Source organism: Salmo salar, chromosome 03 (assembly GCF_965601325.2).
Source record: "Salmo salar chromosome 03, fSalSal1, whole genome shotgun sequence".
Lineage (NCBI taxonomy): Eukaryota > Metazoa > Chordata > Actinopteri > Salmoniformes > Salmonidae > Salmo > Salmo salar.
In genome coordinates, this window is record NC_138293.1 from 1,405,468 (window position 1) to 1,424,944 (window position 19,477).

The 19,477-nt window shown below is 42.6% G+C and overlaps 1 protein-coding gene across 1 annotated transcript in view; it reads left to right on the forward strand.

The window, feature by feature from the left end:
* LOC106591847 (pituitary adenylate cyclase-activating polypeptide type I receptor) overlaps positions 1-19,477 on the forward strand; it is a 104,511-nt gene that overhangs the window by 25,300 nt on the left and 59,734 nt on the right. Inside the window, exons 2-3 of the mRNA XM_045714366.2 lie at positions 15,449-15,596; positions 17,682-17,787. Of these exons, the coding sequence (XP_045570322.1) occupies positions 15,555-15,596; positions 17,682-17,787 (148 nt within the window). The 5' untranslated portion in view covers positions 15,449-15,554. The remainder of the gene's footprint in view (positions 1-15,448; positions 15,597-17,681; positions 17,788-19,477) is intronic.

A 19,477-nucleotide genomic window follows, 5' to 3' on the forward strand; every position in this document is an offset into this window, starting at 1 on the left:
AGTAGGGTATACCCTATGTTAGGTCTAATGGAACAGTAGAGTATACCCTATGTTAGGTCTAATGGAACAGTAGAGTAGAGTATACCCTATTTTAGGTCTAATGGAACAGTAGAGTATACCCTATGTTAGGTCTAATGGAACAGTAGAGTAGAGTATACCTACCCTATGTTAGGTCTAATGGAACAGTAGAGTAGAGTATACCCTATGTTAGGTCTAATGGAACAGTAGAGTATACCCTATGTTAGGTCTAATGGCAGGTCCTGTAGAGTAGAGTATACCCTATGTTAGGTCTAATGGAACAGTAGTGGATACCCTATGTTAGGTCTAATGGAACAGTAGAGTAGAGTATACCCTATGTTAGGTCTAATGGAACAGTAGAGTAGAGTATACCCTATGTTAGGTCTAATGGAACAGTAGAGTATACCCTATGTTAGGTCTAATGGAACAGTAGAGTAGATTATACCCTATGTTAGGTCTAATGGCAGGTCCTGTAGAGTAGAGTATACCCTATGTTAGGGCTAATGGAACAGTAGAGTATACCCTATGTTAGGTCTAATGGAACAGTAGAGTATACCCTATGTTAGGTCTAATGGAACAGTAGAGTAGAGTATACCCTATGTTAGGTCTAATGGAACAGTAGAGTATACCCTATGTTAGGTCTAATGGAACAGTAGAGTAGAGTATACCCTATGTTAGGTCTAATGGCAGGTCCTGTAGAGTAGAGTATACCCTATGTTAGGTCTAATGGAACAGTAGAGTATACCCTATGTTAGGTCTAATGGAACAGTAGAGTAGAGTATACCCTATGTTAGGTCTAATGGAACAGTAGAGTAGAGTATACCCTATGTTAGGTCTAATGGAACAGTAGAGTATACCCTATGTTAGGTCTAATGGAACAGTAGAGTAGAGTATACCCTATGTTAGGTCTAATGGAACAGTAGAGTAGAGTATACCCTATGTTAGGTCTGATGGCAGGTCCTGTAGAGTAGAGTATACCCTATGTTAGGTCTAATGGAACAGTAGAGTAGAGTATACCCTATGTTAGGTCTAATGGCAGGTCCTGTAGAGTAGAGTATACCCTATGTTAGGTCTAATGGCAGGTCCTGTAGAGTAGAGTATACCCTATGTTAGGTCTAATGGCAGGTCCTGTAGAGTAGAGTATACCCTATGTTAGGTCTAATGGCAGGTCCTGTAGAGTAGAGTATACCCTATGTTAGGTCTAATGGCAGGTCCTGTAGAGTAGAGTATACCCTATGTTAGGTCTAATGGCAGGTCCTGTAGAGTAGAGTATACCCTATGTTAGGTCTAATGGCAGGTCCTGTAGAGTAGAGTATACCCTATGTTAGGTCTAATGGCAGGTCCTGTAGAGTAGAGTATACCCTATGTTAGGTCTAATGGCAGGTCCTGTAGAGTAGAGTATACCCTATGTTAGGTCTAATGGCAGGTCCTGTAGAGTAGAGTATACCCTATGTTAGGGCTAATGGAACAGTAGGGTATACCCTATGTTAGGTCTAATGGAACAGTAGAGTAGAGTATACCCTATGTTAGGTCTAATGGAACAGTAGAGTATACCCTATGTTAGGTCTAATGGAACAGTAGAGTAGAGTATACCCTATGTTAGGGCTAATGGAACAGTAGAGTAGAGTATACCCTATGTTAGGGCTAATGGAACAGTAGGGTATACCCTATGTTAGGTCTAATGGAACAGTAGAGTATACCCTATGTTAGGTCTAATGGAACAGTAGAGTAGAGTATACCCTATGTTAGGGCTAATGGAACAGTAGGGTATACCCTATATTAGGTCTAATGGAACAGTAGAGTATACCCTATGTTAGGTCTAATGGAACAGTAGAGTAGAGTATACCCTATTTTAGGTCTAATGGAACAGTAGAGTATACCCTATGTTAGGTCTAATGGAACAGTAGAGTAGAGTATACCTACCCTATGTTAGGTCTAATGGAACAGTAGAGTAGAGTATACCCTATGTTAGGTCTAATGGAACAGTAGAGTATACCCTATGTTAGGGCTAATGGAACAGTAGAGTAGAGTATACCCTATGTTAGGTCTAATGGAACAGTAGAGTATACCCTATGTTAGGTCTAATGGAACAGTAGAGTAGAGTATACCCTATGTTAGGTCTAATGGCAGGTCCTGTAGAGTAGAGTATACCCTATGTTAGGTCTAATGGAACAGTAGTGGATACCCTATGTTAGGTCTAATGGAACAGTAGAGTAGAGTATACCCTATGTTAGGTCTAATGGAACAGTAGAGTAGAGTATACCCTATGTTAGGTCTAATGGAACAGTAGAGTATACCCTATGTTAGGTCTAATGGAACAGTAGAGTAGAGTATACCCTATGTTAGGTCTAATGGCAGGTCCTGTAGAGTAGAGTATACCCTATGTTAGGGCTAATGGAACAGTAGAGTATACCCTATGTTAGGTCTAATGGAACAGTAGAGTATACCCTATGTTAGGTCTAATGGAACAGTAGAGTAGAGTATACCCTATGTTAGGTCTAATGGAACAGTAGAGTATACCCTATGTTAGGTCTAATGGAACAGTAGAGTAGAGTATACCCTATGTTAGGTCTAATGGCAGGTCCTGTAGAGTAGAGTATACCCTATGTTAGGTCTAATGGAACAGTAGAGTATACCCTATGTTAGGTCTAATGGAACAGTAGAGTAGAGTATACCCTATGTTAGGTCTAATGGAACAGTAGAGTAGAGTATACCCTATGTTAGGTCTAATGGAACAGTAGAGTATACCCTATGTTAGGTCTAATGGAACAGTAGAGTAGAGTATACCCTATGTTAGGTCTAATGGAACAGTAGAGTAGAGTATACCCTATGTTAGGTCTGATGGCAGGTCCTGTAGAGTAGAGTATACCCTATGTTAGGTCTAATGGAACAGTAGAGTAGAGTATACCCTATGTTAGGTCTAATGGCAGGTCCTGTAGAGTAGAGTATACCCTATGTTAGGTCTAATGGCAGGTCCTGTAGAGTAGAGTATACCCTATGTTAGGTCTAATGGCAGGTCCTGTAGAGTAGAGTATACCCTATGTTAGGTCTAATGGCAGGTCCTGTAGAGTAGAGTATACCCTATGTTAGGTCTAATGGCAGGTCCTATAGAGTAGAGTATACCCTATGTTAGGTCTAATGGCAGGTCCTGTAGAGTAGAGTATACCCTATGTTAGGTCTAATGGCAGGTCCTGTAGAGTAGAGTATACCCTATGTTAGGTCTAATGGCAGGTCCTGTAGAGTAGAGTATACCCTATGTTAGGTCTAATGGCAGGTCCTGTAGAGTAGAGTATACCCTATGTTAGGTCTAATGGCAGGTCCTGTAGAGTAGAGTATACCCTATGTTAGGGCTAATGGAACAGTAGGGTATACCCTATGTTAGGTCTAATGGAACAGTAGAGTAGAGTATACCCTATGTTAGGTCTAATGGAACAGTAGAGTATACCCTATGTTAGGTCTAATGGAACAGTAGAGTAGAGTATACCCTATGTTAGGGCTAATGGAACAGTAGAGTAGAGTATACCCTATGTTAGGGCTAATGGAACAGTAGGGTATACCCTATGTTAGGTCTAATGGAACAGTAGAGTATACCCTATGTTAGGTCTAATGGAACAGTAGAGTAGAGTATACCCTATGTTAGGGCTAATGGAACAGTAGGGTATACCCTATATTAGGTCTAATGGAACAGTAGAGTATACCCTATGTTAGGTCTAATGGAACAGTAGAGTAGAGTATACCCTATGTTAGGTCTAATGGAACAGTAGAGTATACCCTATGTTAGGTCTAATGGAACAGTAGAGTAGAGTATACCCCCTATGTTAGGTCTAATGGAACAGTAGAGTAGAGTATACCCTATGTTAGGTCTAATGGAACAGTAGAGTATACCCTATGTTAGGGCTAATGGAACAGTAGAGTAGAGTATACCCTATGTTAGGTCTAATGGAACAGTAGAGTATACCCTATGTTAGGTCTAATGGAACAGTAGAGTAGAGTATACCCTATGTTAGGTCTAATGGCAGGTCCTGTAGAGTAGAGTATACCCTATGTTAGGTCTAATGGAACAGTAGAGTATACCCTATGTTAGGTCTAATGGAACAGTAGAGTAGAGTATACCCTATGTTAGGTCTAATGGAACAGTAGAGTAGAGTATACCCTATGTTAGGTCTAATGGAACAGTAGAGTATACCCTATGTTAGGTCTAATGGAACAGTAGAGTAGAGTATACCCTATGTTAGGTCTAATGGAACAGTAGAGTAGAGTATACCCTATGTTAGGTCTGATGGCAGGTCCTGTAGAGTAGAGTATACCCTATGTTAGGTCTAATGGAACAGTAGAGTAGAGTATACCCTATGTTAGGTCTAATGGCAGGTCCTGTAGAGTAGAGTATACCCTATGTTAGGTCTAATGGCAGGTCCTGTAGAGTAGAGTATACCCTATGTTAGGTCTAATGGCAGGTCCTGTAGAGTAGAGTATACCCTATGTTAGGTCTAATGGCAGGTCCTGTAGAGTAGAGTATACCCTATGTTAGGTCTAATGGCAGGTCCTGTAGAGTAGAGTATACCCTATGTTAGGTCTAATGGCAGGTCCTGTAGAGTAGAGTATACCCTATGTTAGGTCTAATGGCAGGTCCTGTAGAGTAGAGTATACCCTATGTTAGGTCTAATGGCAGGTCCTGTAGAGTAGAGTATACCCTATGTTAGGTCTAATGGCAGGTCCTGTAGAGTAGAGTATACCCTATGTTAGGTCTAATGGCAGGTCCTGTAGAGTAGAGTATACCCTATGTTAGGGCTAATGGAACAGTAGGGTATACCCTATGTTAGGTCTAATGGAACAGTAGAGTAGAGTATACCCTATGTTAGGTCTAATGGAACAGTAGAGTATACCCTATGTTAGGGCTAATGGAACAGTAGAGTATACCCTATGTTAGGTCTAATGGCAGGTCCTGTAGAGTAGAGTATACCCTATGTTAGGTCTAATGGAACTGTAGAGTAGAGTATACCCTATGTTAGGGCTAATGGAACAGTAGAGTATACCCTATGTTAGGTCTAATGGAACAGTAGAGTATACCCTATGTTAGGTCTAATGGAACAGTAGAGTATACCCTATGTTAGGGCTAATGGAACAGTAGAGTAGAGTATACCCTATGTTAGGTCTAATGGAACAGTAGAGTAGAGTATACCCTATGTTAGGGCTAATGGAACAGTAGAGTAGAGTATACCCTATGTTAGGTCTAATGGAACAGTAGAGTATACCCTATGTTAGGTCTAATGGAACAGTAGAGTAGAGTATACCCTATGTTAGGGCTAATGGAACAGTAGAGTAGAGTATACCCTATGTTAGGGCTAATGGAACAGTAGGGTATACCCTATGTTAGGTCTAATGGAACAGTAGAGTATACCCTATGTTAGGTCTAATGGAACAGTAGAGTAGAGTATACCCTATGTTAGGGCTAATGGAACAGTAGGGTATACCCTATATTAGGTCTAATGGAACAGTAGAGTATACCCTATGTGAGGTCTAATGGAACAGTAGAGTATACCCTATGTTAGGTCTAATGGAACAGTAGAGTAGAGTATACCTACCCTATGTTAGGTCTAATGGAACAGTAGAGTAGAGTATACCCTATGTTAGGTCTAATGGAACAGTAGAGTATACCCTATGTTAGGGCTAATGGAACAGTAGAGTAGAGTATACCCTATGTTAGGTCTAATGGAACAGTAGAGTATACCCTATGTTAGGTCTAATGGAACAGTAGAGTAGAGTATACCCTATGTTAGGTCTAATGGCAGGTCCTGTAGAGTAGAGTATACCCTATGTTAGGTCTAATGGAACAGTAGTGAGTATACCCTATGTTAGGTCTAATGGAACAGTAGAGTAGAGTATACCCTATGTTAGGTCTAATGGAACAGTAGAGTAGAGTATACCCTATGTTAGGTCTAATGGAACAGTAGAGTATACCCTATGTTAGGTCTAATGGAACAGTAGAGTAGAGTATACCCTATGTTAGGTCTAATGGCAGGTCCTGTAGAGTAGAGTATACCCTATGTTAGGTCTAATGGAACAGTAGAGTATACCCTATGTTAGGTCTAATGGAACAGTAGAGTAGAGTATACCCTATGTTAGGTCTAATGGAACAGTAGAGTAGAGTATACCCTATGTTAGGTCTAATGGAACAGTAGAGTATACCCTATGTTAGGTCTAATGGAACAGTAGAGTAGAGTATACCCTATGTTAGGTCTAATGGAACAGTAGAGTAGAGTATACCCTATGTTAGGTCTGATGGCAGGTCCTGTAGAGTAGAGTATACCCTATGTTAGGTCTAATGGAACAGTAGAGTAGAGTATACCCTATGTTAGGTCTAATGGCAGGTCCTGTAGAGTAGAGTATACCCTATGTTAGGTCTAATGGCAGGTCCTGTAGAGTAGAGTATACCCTATGTTAGGTCTAATGGCAGGTCCTGTAGAGTAGAGTATACCCTATGTTAGGTCTAATGGCAGGTCCTGTAGAGTAGAGTATACCCTATGTTAGGTCTAATGGCAGGTCCTGTAGAGTAGAGTATACCCTATGTTAGGTCTAATGGCAGGTCCTGTAGAGTAGAGTATACCCTATGTTAGGTCTAATGGCAGGTCCTGTAGAGTAGAGTATACCCTATGTTAGGTCTAATGGCAGGTCCTGTAGAGTAGAGTATACCCTATGTTAGGTCTAATGGCAGGTCCTGTAGAGTAGAGTATACCCTATGTTAGGTCTAATGGAACTGTAGAGTAGAGTATACCCTATGTTAGGGCTAATGGAACAGTAGAGTATACCCTATGTTAGGTCTAATGGAACAGTAGAGTATACCCTATGTTAGGTCTAATGGAACAGTAGAGTATACCCTATGTTAGGTCTAATGGAACAGTAGAGTATACCCTATGTTAGGGCTAATGGAACAGTAGAGTAGAGTATACCCTATGTTAGGTCTAATGGAACAGTAGAGTAGAGTATACCCTATGTTAGGGCTAATGGAACAGTAGAGTAGAGTATACCCTATGTTAGGTCTAATGGAACAGTAGAGTATACCCTATGTTAGGTCTAATGGAACAGTAGAGTAGAGTATACCCTATGTTAGGTCTAATGGAACAGTAGAGTAGAGTATACCCTATGTTAGGGCTAATGGAACAGTAGAGTAGAGTATACCCTATGTTAGGGCTAATGGAACAGTAGCGTATAGCCTATGTTAGGTCTAATGGAACAGTAGAGTATACCCTATGTTAGGTCTAATGGAACAGTAGAGTAGAGTATACCCTATGTTAGGGCTAATGGAACAGTAGGGTATACCCTATATTAGGTCTAATGGAACAGTAGAGTATACCCTATGTTAGGTCTAATGGAACAGTAGAGTAGAGTATACCCTATTTTAGGTCTAATGGAACAGTAGAGTATACCCTATGTTAGGTCTAATGGAACAGTAGAGTAGAGTATACCTACCCTATGTTAGGTCTAATGGAACAGTAGAGTAGAGTATACCCTATGTTAGGTCTAATGGAACAGTAGAGTATACCCTATGTTAGGGCTAATGGAATAGTAGAGTAGAGTATACCCTATGTTAGGTCTAATGGCAGGTCCTGTAGAGTAGAGTATACCCTATGTTAGGTCTAATGGAACAGTAGTGGATACCCTATGTTAGGTCTAATGGAACAGTAGAGTAGAGTATACCCTATGTTAGGTCTAATGGAACAGTAGAGTAGAGTATACCCTATGTTAGGTCTAATGGAACAGTAGAGTATACCCTATGTTAGGTCTAATGGAACAGTAGAGTAGAGTATACCCTATGTTAGGTCTAATGGCAGGTCCTGTAGAGTAGAGTATACCCTATGTTAGGTCTAATGGAACAGTAGAGTATACCCTATGTTAGGGCTAATGGAACAGTAGAGTATACCCTATGTTAGGTCTAATGGAACAGTAGAGTATACCCTATGTTAGGTCTAATGGAACAGTAGAGTAGAGTATACCCTATGTTAGGTCTAATGGAACAGTAGAGTATACCCTATGTTAGGTCTAATGGAACAGTAGAGTAGAGTATACCCTATGTTAGGTCTAATGGCAGGTCCTGTAGAGTAGAGTATACCCTATGTTAGGTCTAATGGAACAGTAGAGTATACCCTATGTTAGGTCTAATGGAACAGTAGAGTAGAGTATACCCTATGTTAGGTCTAATGGAACAGTAGAGTAGAGTATACCCTATGTTAGGTCTAATGGAACAGTAGAGTATACCCTATGTTAGGTCTAATGGAACAGTAGAGTAGAGTATACCCTATGTTAGGTCTAATGGAACAGTAGAGTAGAGTATACCCTATGTTAGGTCTAATGGCAGGTCCTGTAGAGTAGAGTATACCCTATGTTAGGTCTAATGGAACAGTAGAGTAGAGTATACCCTATGTTAGGTCTAATGGCAGGTCCTGTAGAGTAGAGTATACCCTATGTTAGGTCTAATGGCAGGTCCTGTAGAGTAGAGTATACCCTATGTTAGGTCTAATGGCAGGTCCTGTAGAGTAGAGTATACCCTATGTTAGGTCTAATGGCAGGTCCTGTAGAGTAGAGTATACCCTATGTTAGGTCTAATGGCAGGTCCTGTAGAGTAGAGTATACCCTATGTTAGGTCTAATGGCAGGTCCTGTAGAGTAGAGTATACCCTATGTTAGGTCTAATGGCAGGTCCTGTAGAGTAGAGTATACCCTATGTTAGGTCTAATGGCAGGTCCTGTAGAGTAGAGTATACCCTATGTTAGGTCTAATGGCAGGTCCTGTAGAGTAGAGTATACCCTATGTTAGGGCTAATGGAACAGTAGGGTATACCCTATGTTAGGTCTAATGGAACAGTAGAGTAGAGTATACCCTATGTTAGATCTAATGGAACAGTAGAGTATACCCTATGTTAGGGCTAATGGAACAGTAGAGTATACCCTATGTTAGGTCTAATGGCAGGTCCTGTAGAGTAGAGTATACCCTATGTTAGGTCTAATGGCAGGTCCTGTAGAGTAGAGTATACCCTATGTTAGGTCTAATGGCAGGTCCTGTAGAGTAGAGTATACCCTATGTTAGGTCTAATGGCAGGTCCTGTAGAGTAGAGTATACCCTATGTTAGGGCTAATGGAACAGTAGGGTATACCCTATGTTAGGTCTAATGGAACAGTAGAGTAGAGTATACCCTATGTTAGGTCTAATGGAACAGTAGAGTATACCCTATGTTAGGGCTAATGGAACAGTAGAGTATACCCTATGTTAGGTCTAATGGCAGGTCCTGTAGAGTAGAGTATACCCTATGTTAGGGCTAATGGAACAGTAGAGTATACCCTATGTTAGGGCTAATGGAACAGTAGAGTATACCCTATGTTAGGTCTAATGGCAGGTCCTGTAGAGTAGAGTATACCCTATGTTAGGTCTAATGGCAGGTCCTGTAGAGTTGAGTATACCCTATGTTAGGTCTAATGGCAGGTCCTGTAGAGTAGAGTATACCCTATGTTAGGTCTAATGGCAGGTCCTGTAGAGTAGAGTATACCCTATGTTAGGTCTAATGGCAGGTCCTGTAGAGTAGAGTATACCCTATGTTAGGGCTAATGGCAGGTCCTGTAGAGTAGAGTATACCCTATGTTAGGTCTAATGGCAGGTCCTGTAGAGTAGAGTATACCCTATGTTAGGTCTAATGGCAGGTCCTGTAGAGTAGAGTATACCCTATGTTAGGTCTAATGGCAGGTCCTGTAGAGTAGAGTATACCCTATGTTAGGGCTAATGGCAGGTCCTGTAGAGTAGAGTATACCCTATGTTAGGGCTAATGGAACAGTAGAGTATACCCTATGTTAGGTCTAATGGAACAGTAGAGGATACCCTATGTTAGGGCTAATGGAACAGTAGAGTATACCCTATGTTAGGGCTAATGGCAGGTCCTGTAGAGTAGAGTATACCCTATGTTAGGGCTAATGGCAGGTCCTGTAGAGTAGAGTATACCCTATGTTAGGGCTAATGGCAGGTCCTGTAGAGTAGAGTATACCCTATGTTAGGGCTAATGGCAGGTCCTGTAGAGTAGAGTATACCCTATGTTAGGGCTAATGGAACAGTAGAGTAGAGTATACCCTATGTTAGGTCTAATGGAACAGTAGAGTAGAGTATACCCTATGTTAGGTCTAATGGAACAGTAGAGTAGAGTATACCCTATGTTAGGTCTAATGGCAGGTCCTGTAGAGTAGAGTATACCCTATGTTAGGTCTAATGGAACAGTAGAGTAGAGTATACCCTATGTTAGGTCTAATGGAACAGTAGAGTAGAGTATACCCTATGTTAGGTCTAATGGAACAGTAGAGTAGAGTATACCCTATGTTAGGTCTAATGGAAGCTGTAGAGTAGAGTATACCCTATGTTAGGTCTAATGGAACAGTAGAGTAGAGTATACCCTATGTTAGGTCTAATGGAACAGTAGAGTAGAGTATACCCTATGTTAGGTCTAATGGAACCGTAGAGTAGAGTATACCCTATGTTAGGGCTAATGGAACAGTAGAGTAGAGTATACCCTATGTTAGGTCTAATGGAACAGTAGAGTAGAGTATACCCTATGTTAGGTCTAATGGCAGGTCCTGTAGAGTAGAGTATACCCTATGTTAGGGCTAATGGAACAGTAGAGTATACCCTATGTTAGGGCTAATGGCAGGTCCTGTAGAGTAGAGTATACCCTATGTTAGGTCTAATGGAACAGTAGAGTAGAGTATACCCTATGTTAGGGCTAATGGCAGGTCCTGTAGAGTAGAGTATACCCTATGTTAGGTCTAATGGAACAGTAGAGTAGAGTATACCCTATGTTAGGTCTAATGGCAGGTCCTGTAGAGTAGAGTATACCCTATGTTAGGGCTAATGGCAGGTCCTGTAGAGTAGAGTATACCCTATGTTAGGGCTAATGGCAGGTCCTGTAGAGTAGAGTATACCCTATGTTAGGTCTAATGGAACAGTAGAGTAGAGTATACCCTATGTTAGGTCTAATGGCAGGTCCTGTAGAGTAGAGTATACCCTATGTTAGGTCTAATGGCAGGTCCTGTAGAGTAGAGTATACCCTATGTTAGGGCTAATGGCAGGTCCTGTAGAGTAGAGTATACCCTATGTTAGGGCTAATGGCAGGTCCTGTAGAGTAGAGTATACCCTATGTTAGGTCTAATGGAACAGTAGAGTAGAGTATACCCTATGTTAGGTCTAATGGAACAGTAGAGTAGAGTATACCCTATGTTAGGTCTAATGGCAGGTCCTGTAGAGTAGAGTATACCCTATGTTAGGTCTAATGGCAGGTCCTGTAGAGTAGAGTATACCCTATGTTAGGTCTAATGGCAGGTCCTGTAGAGTAGAGTATACCCTATGTTAGGTCTAATGGCAGGTCCTGTAGAGTAGAGTATACCCTATGTTAGGGCTAATGGAACAGTAGAGTAGAGTATACCCTATGTTAGGTCTAATGGAACAGTAGAGTAGAGTATACCCTATGTTAGGTCTAATGGAACAGTAGAGTAGAGTATACCCTATGTTAGGTCTAATGGAACAGTAGAGTAGAGTATACCCTATGTTATGGCTAATGGAACAGTAGAGTAGAGTATACCCTATGTTAGGTCTAATGGAACAGTAGAGTAGAGTATACCCTATGTTAGGTCTAATGGCAGGTCCTGTAGAGTAGAGTATACCCTATGTTAGGTCTAATGGCAGGTCCTGTAGAGTAGAGTATACCCTATGTTAGGTCTAATGGCAGGTCCTGTAGAGTAGAGTATACCCTATGTTAGGGCTAATGGAACAGTAGAGTAGAGTATACCCTATGTTAGGGCTAATGGAACAGTAGAGTAGAGTATACCCTATGTTAGGTCTAATGGCAGGTCCTGTAGAGTAGAGTATACCCTATGTTAGGTCTAATGGAACAGTAGAGTATACCCTATGTTAGGGCTAATGGCAGGTCCTGTAGAGTAGAGTATACCCTATGTTAGGTCTAATGGAACAGTAGAGTAGAGTATACCCTATGTTAGGGCTAATGGAACAGTAGAGTAGAGTATACCCTATGTTAGGTCTAATGGCAGGTCCTGTAGAGTAGAGTATACCCTATGTTAGGTCTAATGGAACAGTAGAGTATACCCTATGTTAGGGCTAATGGCAGGTCCTGTAGAGTAGAGTATACCCTATGTTAGGTCTAATGGAACAGTAGAGTAGAGTATACCCTATGTTAGGGCTAATGGAACAGTAGAGTAGAGTATACCCTATGTTAGGGCTAATGGCAGGTCCTGTAGAGTAGAGTATACCCTATGTTAGGTCTAATGGCAGGTCCTGTAGAGTAGAGTATACCCTATGTTAGGGCTAATGGAACAGTAGAGTAGAGTATACCCTATGTTAGGTCTAATGGAACAGTAGAGTAGAGTATACCCTATGTTAGGGCTAATGGCAGGTCCTGTAGAGTAGAGTATACCCTATGTTAGGTCTAATGGCAGGTCCTGTAGAGTAGAGTATACCCTATGTTAGGGCTAATGGAACAGTAGGGTATACCCTATGTTAGGTCTAATGGAACAGTAGAGTAGAGTATACCCTATGTTAGGGCTAATGGAACAGTAGAGTAGAGTATACCCTATGTTAGGTCTAATGGCAGGTCCTGTAGAGTAGAGTATACCCTATGTTAGGGCTAATGGAACAGTAGGGTATACCCTATGTTAGGTCTAATGGAACAGTAGAGTAGAGTATACCCTATGTTAGGTCTAATGGAACAGTAGGGTATACCCTATGTTAGGTCTAATGGAACAGTAGAGTAGAGTATACCCTATGTTAGGTCTAATGGAACAGTAGAGTAGAGTATACCCTATGTTAGGTCTAATGGAACAGTAGAGTATACCCTATGTTAGGTCTAATGGAACAGTAGAGTAGAGTATACCCTATGTTAGGGCTAATGGAACAGTAGAGTAGAGTATACCCTATGTTAGGTCTAATGGAACAGTAGAGTAGAGTATACCCTATGTTAGGTCTAATGGAACAGTAGAGTATACCCTATGTTAGGTCTAATGGAACAGTAGAGTAGAGTATACCCTATGTTAGGTCTAATGGCAGGTCCTGTAGAGTAGAGTATACCCTATGTTAGGGCTAATGGAACAGTAGGGTATACCCTATGTTAGGTCTAATGGAACAGTAGAGTAGAGTATACCCTATGTTAGGGCTAATGGAACAGTAGAGTAGAGTATACCCTATGTTAGGTCTAATGGCAGGTCCTGTAGAGTAGAGTATACCCTATGTTAGGGCTAATGGAACAGTAGAGGTATACCCTATGTTAGGTCTAATGGAACAGTAGAGTAGAGTATACCCTATGTTAGGTCTAATGGAACAGTAGGGTATACCCTATGTTAGGTCTAATGGAACAGTAGAGTAGAGTATACCCTATGTTAGGTCTAATGGAACAGTAGAGTAGAGTATACCCTATGTTAGGTCTAATGGAACAGTAGAGTATACCCTATGTTAGGTCTAATGGAACAGTAGAGTAGAGTATACCCTATGTTAGGTCTAATGGAACTGTAGAGTAGAGTATACCCTATGTTAGGTCTAATGGAACAGTAGAGTATACCCTATGTTAGGTCTAATGGAACAGTAGAGTATACCCTATGTTAGGTCTAATGGAACAGTAGAGTAGAGTATACCCTATGTTAGGTCTAATGGAACAGTAGAGTATACCCTATGTTAGGTCTAATGGAACTGTAGAGTAGAGTATACCCTATGTTAGGGCTAATGGAACAGTAGAGTAGAGTATACCCTATGTTAGGTCTAATGGAACAGTAGAGTAGAGTATACCCTATGTTAGGTCTAATGGAACAGTAGAGTAGAGTATACCCTATGTTAGGTCTAATGGAACAGTAGGGTATACCCTATGTTAGGTCTAATGGAACAGTAGAGTAGAGTATACCCTATGTTAGGTCTAATGGAACAGTAGAGTAGAGTATACCCTATGTTAGGTCTAATGGAACAGTAGAGTATACCCTATGTTAGGTCTAATGGAACAGTAGAGTAGAGTATACCCTATGTTAGGTCTAATGGAACTGTAGAGTAGAGTATACCCTATGTTAGGTCTAATGGAACAGTAGAGTATACCCTATGTTAGGTCTAATGGAACAGTAGAGTATACCCTATGTTAGGTCTAATGGAACAGTAGAGTAGAGTATACCCTATGTTAGGTCTAATGGAACAGTAGAGTATACCCTATGTTAGGTCTAATGGAACAGTAGAGTAGAGTATACCCTATGTTAGGTCTAATGGAACAGTAGAGTATACCCTATGTTAGGTCTAATGGAACAGTAGAGTAGAGTATACCCTATGTTAGGTCTAATGGAACTGTAGAGTAGAGTATACCCTATGTTAGGTCTAATGGAACAGTAGAGTATACCCTATGTTAGGTCTAATGGAACAGTAGAGTATACCCTATGTTAGGTCTAATGGAACAGTAGAGTAGAGTATACCCTATGTTAGGTCTAATGGAACGGAGTAGAGTATACCCTATGTTAGGGCTAATGGAACAGTAGAGTAGAGTATACCCTATGTTAGGTCTAATGGAACAGTAGAGTAGAGTATACCCTATGTTAGGTCTAATGGAACAGTAGAGTAGAGTATACCCTATGTTAGGGCTAATGGAACAGTAGAGTAGAGTATACCCTATGTTAGGGCTAATGGAACAGTAGAGTATACCCTATGTTAGGTCTAATGGAACAGTAGAGTAGAGTATACCCTATGTTAGGTCTAATGGAACAGTAGAGTAGAGTATACCCTATGTTAGGTCTAATGGAACAGTAGAGTAGAGTATACCCTATGTTAGGGCTAATGGAACTGTAGAGTAGAGTATACCCTATGTTAGGTCTAATGGAACAGTAGAGTAGAGTATACCCTATGTTAGGTCTAATGGAACAGTAGAGTAGAGTATACCCTATGTTAGGTCTAATGGCAGGTCCTGTAGAGTAGAGTATACCCTATGTTAGGTCTAATGGAACTGTAGAGTAGAGTATACCCTATGTTAGGTCTAATGGCAGGTCCTGTAGAGTAGAGTATACCCTATGTTAGGTCTAATGGCAGGTCCTGTAGAGTAGAGTATACCCTATGTTAGGTCTAATGGAACAGTAGAGTAGAGTATACCCTATGTTAGGTCTAATGGCAGGTCCTGTAGAGTAGAGTATACCCTATGTTAGGTCTAATGGAACAGTAGAGTAGAGTATACCCTATGTTAGGGCTAATGGCAGGTCCTGTAGAGTAGAGTATACCCTATGTTAGGTCTAATGGAACAGTAGAGTAGAGTATACCCTATGTTAGGTCTAATGGAACAGTAGAGTATACCCTATGTTAGGTCTAATGGCAGGTCCTGTAGAGTAGAGTATACCCTATGTTAGGGCTAATGGCAGGTCCTCTTCTCTCTGTTTCAGACTCTCTGTTTTCTAATGGCTGTTAGACTGCAGTCGAGCTGACAGGAGCTTTATCTGTGGATCACACACACACACACACACCTTGCTGTACACCTCTCTGGTCGAGATGCGAGGCCTCCTGCTGATTGCCATTCTCCTCCTGCCGGTGGTGAGTAAACCAGGACAGACACACACACACACACACACACACACAGTGGAGAAGGACTGGATCGGAAACACAGTGGAGAAGGACTGGATAGGAAACACACAGTGGAGAAGATAAACACACAGTGGAGAGGGACTGGATAGGAAACACAGTGGCGAAGATAAACACACAGTGGAGAGGGACTGGATAGGAAACACAGTGGAGAGGGACTGGATAGGAAACACACAGTGGAGAGGGACTGGATAGGAAACACAGTGGAGAGGGACTGGATAGAAACACGCAGTGGCGAAGATAAACACACAGTAGAGGGCTGATAATACGAGAGGGCTGATAATACAGTAGAGGGTTGATAATACAGTAGAGGGCTGATAATACAGTAGAGGGCTGATAATACAGTAGAGGGCTGACAGTACAGAGGGCTGATAATACAGTAGAGGGTTGATAATACAGTAGAGGGTTGATAATACAGTAGAGGGTTGATAATACAGTAGAGGGTTGATAAACAGTAGATACAGTAGAGGGCTGATAATACAGTAGAGGGTTGATAATACAGTAGAGGGCTGATAATACAGTAGAGGGTTGATAATACAGTAGATACAGTAGAGGGCTGATAATACAGTAGAGGGCTGATAATACAGTAGAGGGCTGATAATACAGTAGAGGGCTGATAATACAGTAGAGGGTTGATAATACAGTAGAGGGCTGATAATACAGTAGAGGGTTGATAATACAGTAGAGGGCTGATAATACAGTAGAGGGCTGATAATACAGTAGAGGGCTGATAATACAGTAGAGGGCTGAGAGATTCTCAGAGAGAACATGAATGATCAGCAGCACTATTTACTATTCTGCACATTATTGTTTCTGGGAAAGCCTGACTGGCTGATTGACTGGCTGGCTGGCTGATTAACTGGCTGGCTGATTAACTGGCTGGCTGGCTGACTGACTGACTGGTTGGCTGGCTGACTGATTGACTGGCTGGCTGATTGACTGGCTGGCTGATTGACTGGCTGGCTGGCTGGCTGATTGACTGGCTGGCTGATTAACTGGCTGGCTGGCTGATTGACTGGCTGGCTGATTGACTGGCTGGCTGGCTGATGAACTGGCTGGCTGATTGACTGGCTGGCTGGCTGATTAACTGGCTGGCTGGCTGACTAGCTGATAAACTGGCTGGCTGGCTGGCTGACTGGTTGGCTGACTGGTTGGCTGGCTGACTGACTGGTTGGCTGACTGCTTGGCTGGCTGACTGACTAACTGTCTGGTTGATTGACTGGCTGACTGACTGACTGGATGACTGGCTGTCTGGTTGGCTGACTAACAGGATGGCTGGCTGGCTGACTGGCTGGTTGGCTGACTGGATGGCTGACTGACTGGCTGACTGGCTGATTAACTGGCTGGCTGTTTAACTGGCTGGCTGACTGGATGGCTGGCTGGCTGACTGACTGGCTGATTAACAGGCTGGCTGACTGACTGGTTGGCTGGCTGACGAATTAGCTGGCTGGCTGATTGACTGGCTGGCTGGATGGCTGACTGGTTGGCTGACTAGTTGGCTGATTAAATAGCTGGCTTTTAACTGTCTGGCTGACTGGTTGCTGGCTGACTGGAAGGCTGACTGACTGGTTGGCTGACCGGAAGGCTGGCTGGCTGGCTGGCTGACTGGTTGGCTGACTGACTGGTTGGCTGACCGGAAGGCTAGCTGGCTGGCTGGCTGACCGGTTGGCTGACTGACTGGCTGGTTTGCTGACTGACTGGCTGACTGGTTGGCTGACTGACTGGCTGGTTTGCTGACTAATTTGGTTGACTGGTTGGCTGACTGACTGGCTGGTTTGCTGACTAATTGGTTGACTGGCTGGCTGGTTCCCTGCTTCTAGGCAATTTGCAAACTGTTTCCATAAATAGACAGATGACATTAACAACAGCTACATGGTTCAAGTCCATTTGAATTTACTCGGTGTGTGTGCGTGTGTTTGTATGTGTGCGTGTGTGTGTGTGTGTGTGTGTGCGTGTGTGTGTGTGTGTGTGTGTGTGCGTGTGTGTGTGTGTGTGTGTGTGTGTGTGTGTGTGTGTGTGTGTGTGTGTGAGTTCCAGGTTTGCTCCATGTATTCTGAGAACTCAAACTGTGTGGTCAAAAGACAGCAGGAGAGATGTATGGAGAGGATCGCCCTGCACAACCTAACACACTACCTGGACGATGGTAGGACTGTGTGCTTGTGGGGGTGTTTGTGCTTGCATGTGTATAATCACACTCCTCTGAGTGTCTCATCCTCCTCCACACTCTCCAGGTCGCATTGTCTCTCTTTCCCATGTTTCCCTTCCAAGGAACTCTGGGAGGAGAAATCTGGAAACAATCATGGAAGAGGAAAGGATGGTGGGAGAGAGGAGGAGGATGGGGAGAGGATGGTGGAGAGGAGAGGAGAGGAGAGGAGAGGAGAGGAGAGGAGAGGAGAGGAGAGGAGGGGGAGAGGATGGGAGAGGATGGGAGAGGATGGGAGAGGAGGAGAGGATGATGGAGAAGAGGATGATGGGAGAGGAAAGGAGAGGAGAGGATGGTGGAGAGGAGAGGATGGGAGAGGATGGGAGAGGAGGAGAGGATGATGGAGAAGAGGATGATGGGAGAGGAAAGGATAGGAGAGGATGGGAGAGGATGATGGAGAAGAGGATGATGGGAGAGGAAAGGATAGGAGAGGATGGTGGAGAGGAGAGGAGAGGAGAGGAGAGAAGTCTGACAGTCTGTTCTGCTTCCTGACTCAGTCTGAAAACAACCAATTTAAACAGGAAAACAGTCATTCTAAGAGCAGAGAAGGAGCAGTGGGGTTTGTCTCTATGGTTCTGTATATCCCATTAAATGGTTTCTCTAGATCAGTGTGGATCTTTATAGGAAGCCTGCGGTAAGCTGATCACGTTACCCAGTGAATATCACTGAGAGTTTATAGGAAGCCTGCGGTAAGCTGATCACGTTACCCAGTGAATATCACTGAGAGTTTATAGGAAGCCTGCGGTAAGCTGATCACGTTACCCAGTGAATATCACTGAGAGTTTATAGGAAGCCTGCGGTAAGCTGATCACGTTACCCAGTGAATATCACTGAGAGTTTATAGGAAGCCTGCGGTAAGCTGATCACGTTACCCAGTGAATATCACTGAGAGTTTATAGGAAGCCTGCGGTAAGCTGATCACGTTACCCAGTGAATATCACTGAGAGTTTATAGGAAGCCTGCGGTAAGCTGATCACGTTACCCAGTGAATATCACTGAGAGTTTATAGGAAGCCTGCGGTAAGCTGATCACGTTACCCAGTGAATATCACTGAGAGTTTATAGGAAGCCTGCGGTAAGCTGATCACGTTACCCAGTGAATATCACTGAGAGTTTATAGGAAGCCTGCGGTAAGCTGATCACGTTACCCAGTGAATATCACTGAGAGTTTATAGGAAGCCTGCGGTAAGCTGATCACGTTACCCAGTGAATATCACTGAGAGTTTATAGGAAGCCTGCGGTAAGCTGATCACGTTACCCAGTGAATATCACTGAGAGTTTATAGGAAGCCTGCGGTAAGCTGATCACGTTACCCAGTGAATATCACTGAGAGTTTATAGGAAGCCTGCGGTAAGCTGATCACGTTACCCAGTGAATATCACTGAGAGTTTATAGGAAGCCTGCGGTAAGCTGATCACGTTACCCAGTGAATATCACTGAGAGTTTATAGGAAGCCTGCGGTAAGCTGATCACGTTACCCAGTGAATATCACTGAGAGTTTATAGGAAGCCTGCGGTAAGCTGATCACGTTACCCAGTGAATATCACTGAGAGAATGAATATCACTGAGAGATACAGACTCTTGGATCTGATTTTGGTGTTTAAAAATGAAGAAAAATCCCAAGATTCATG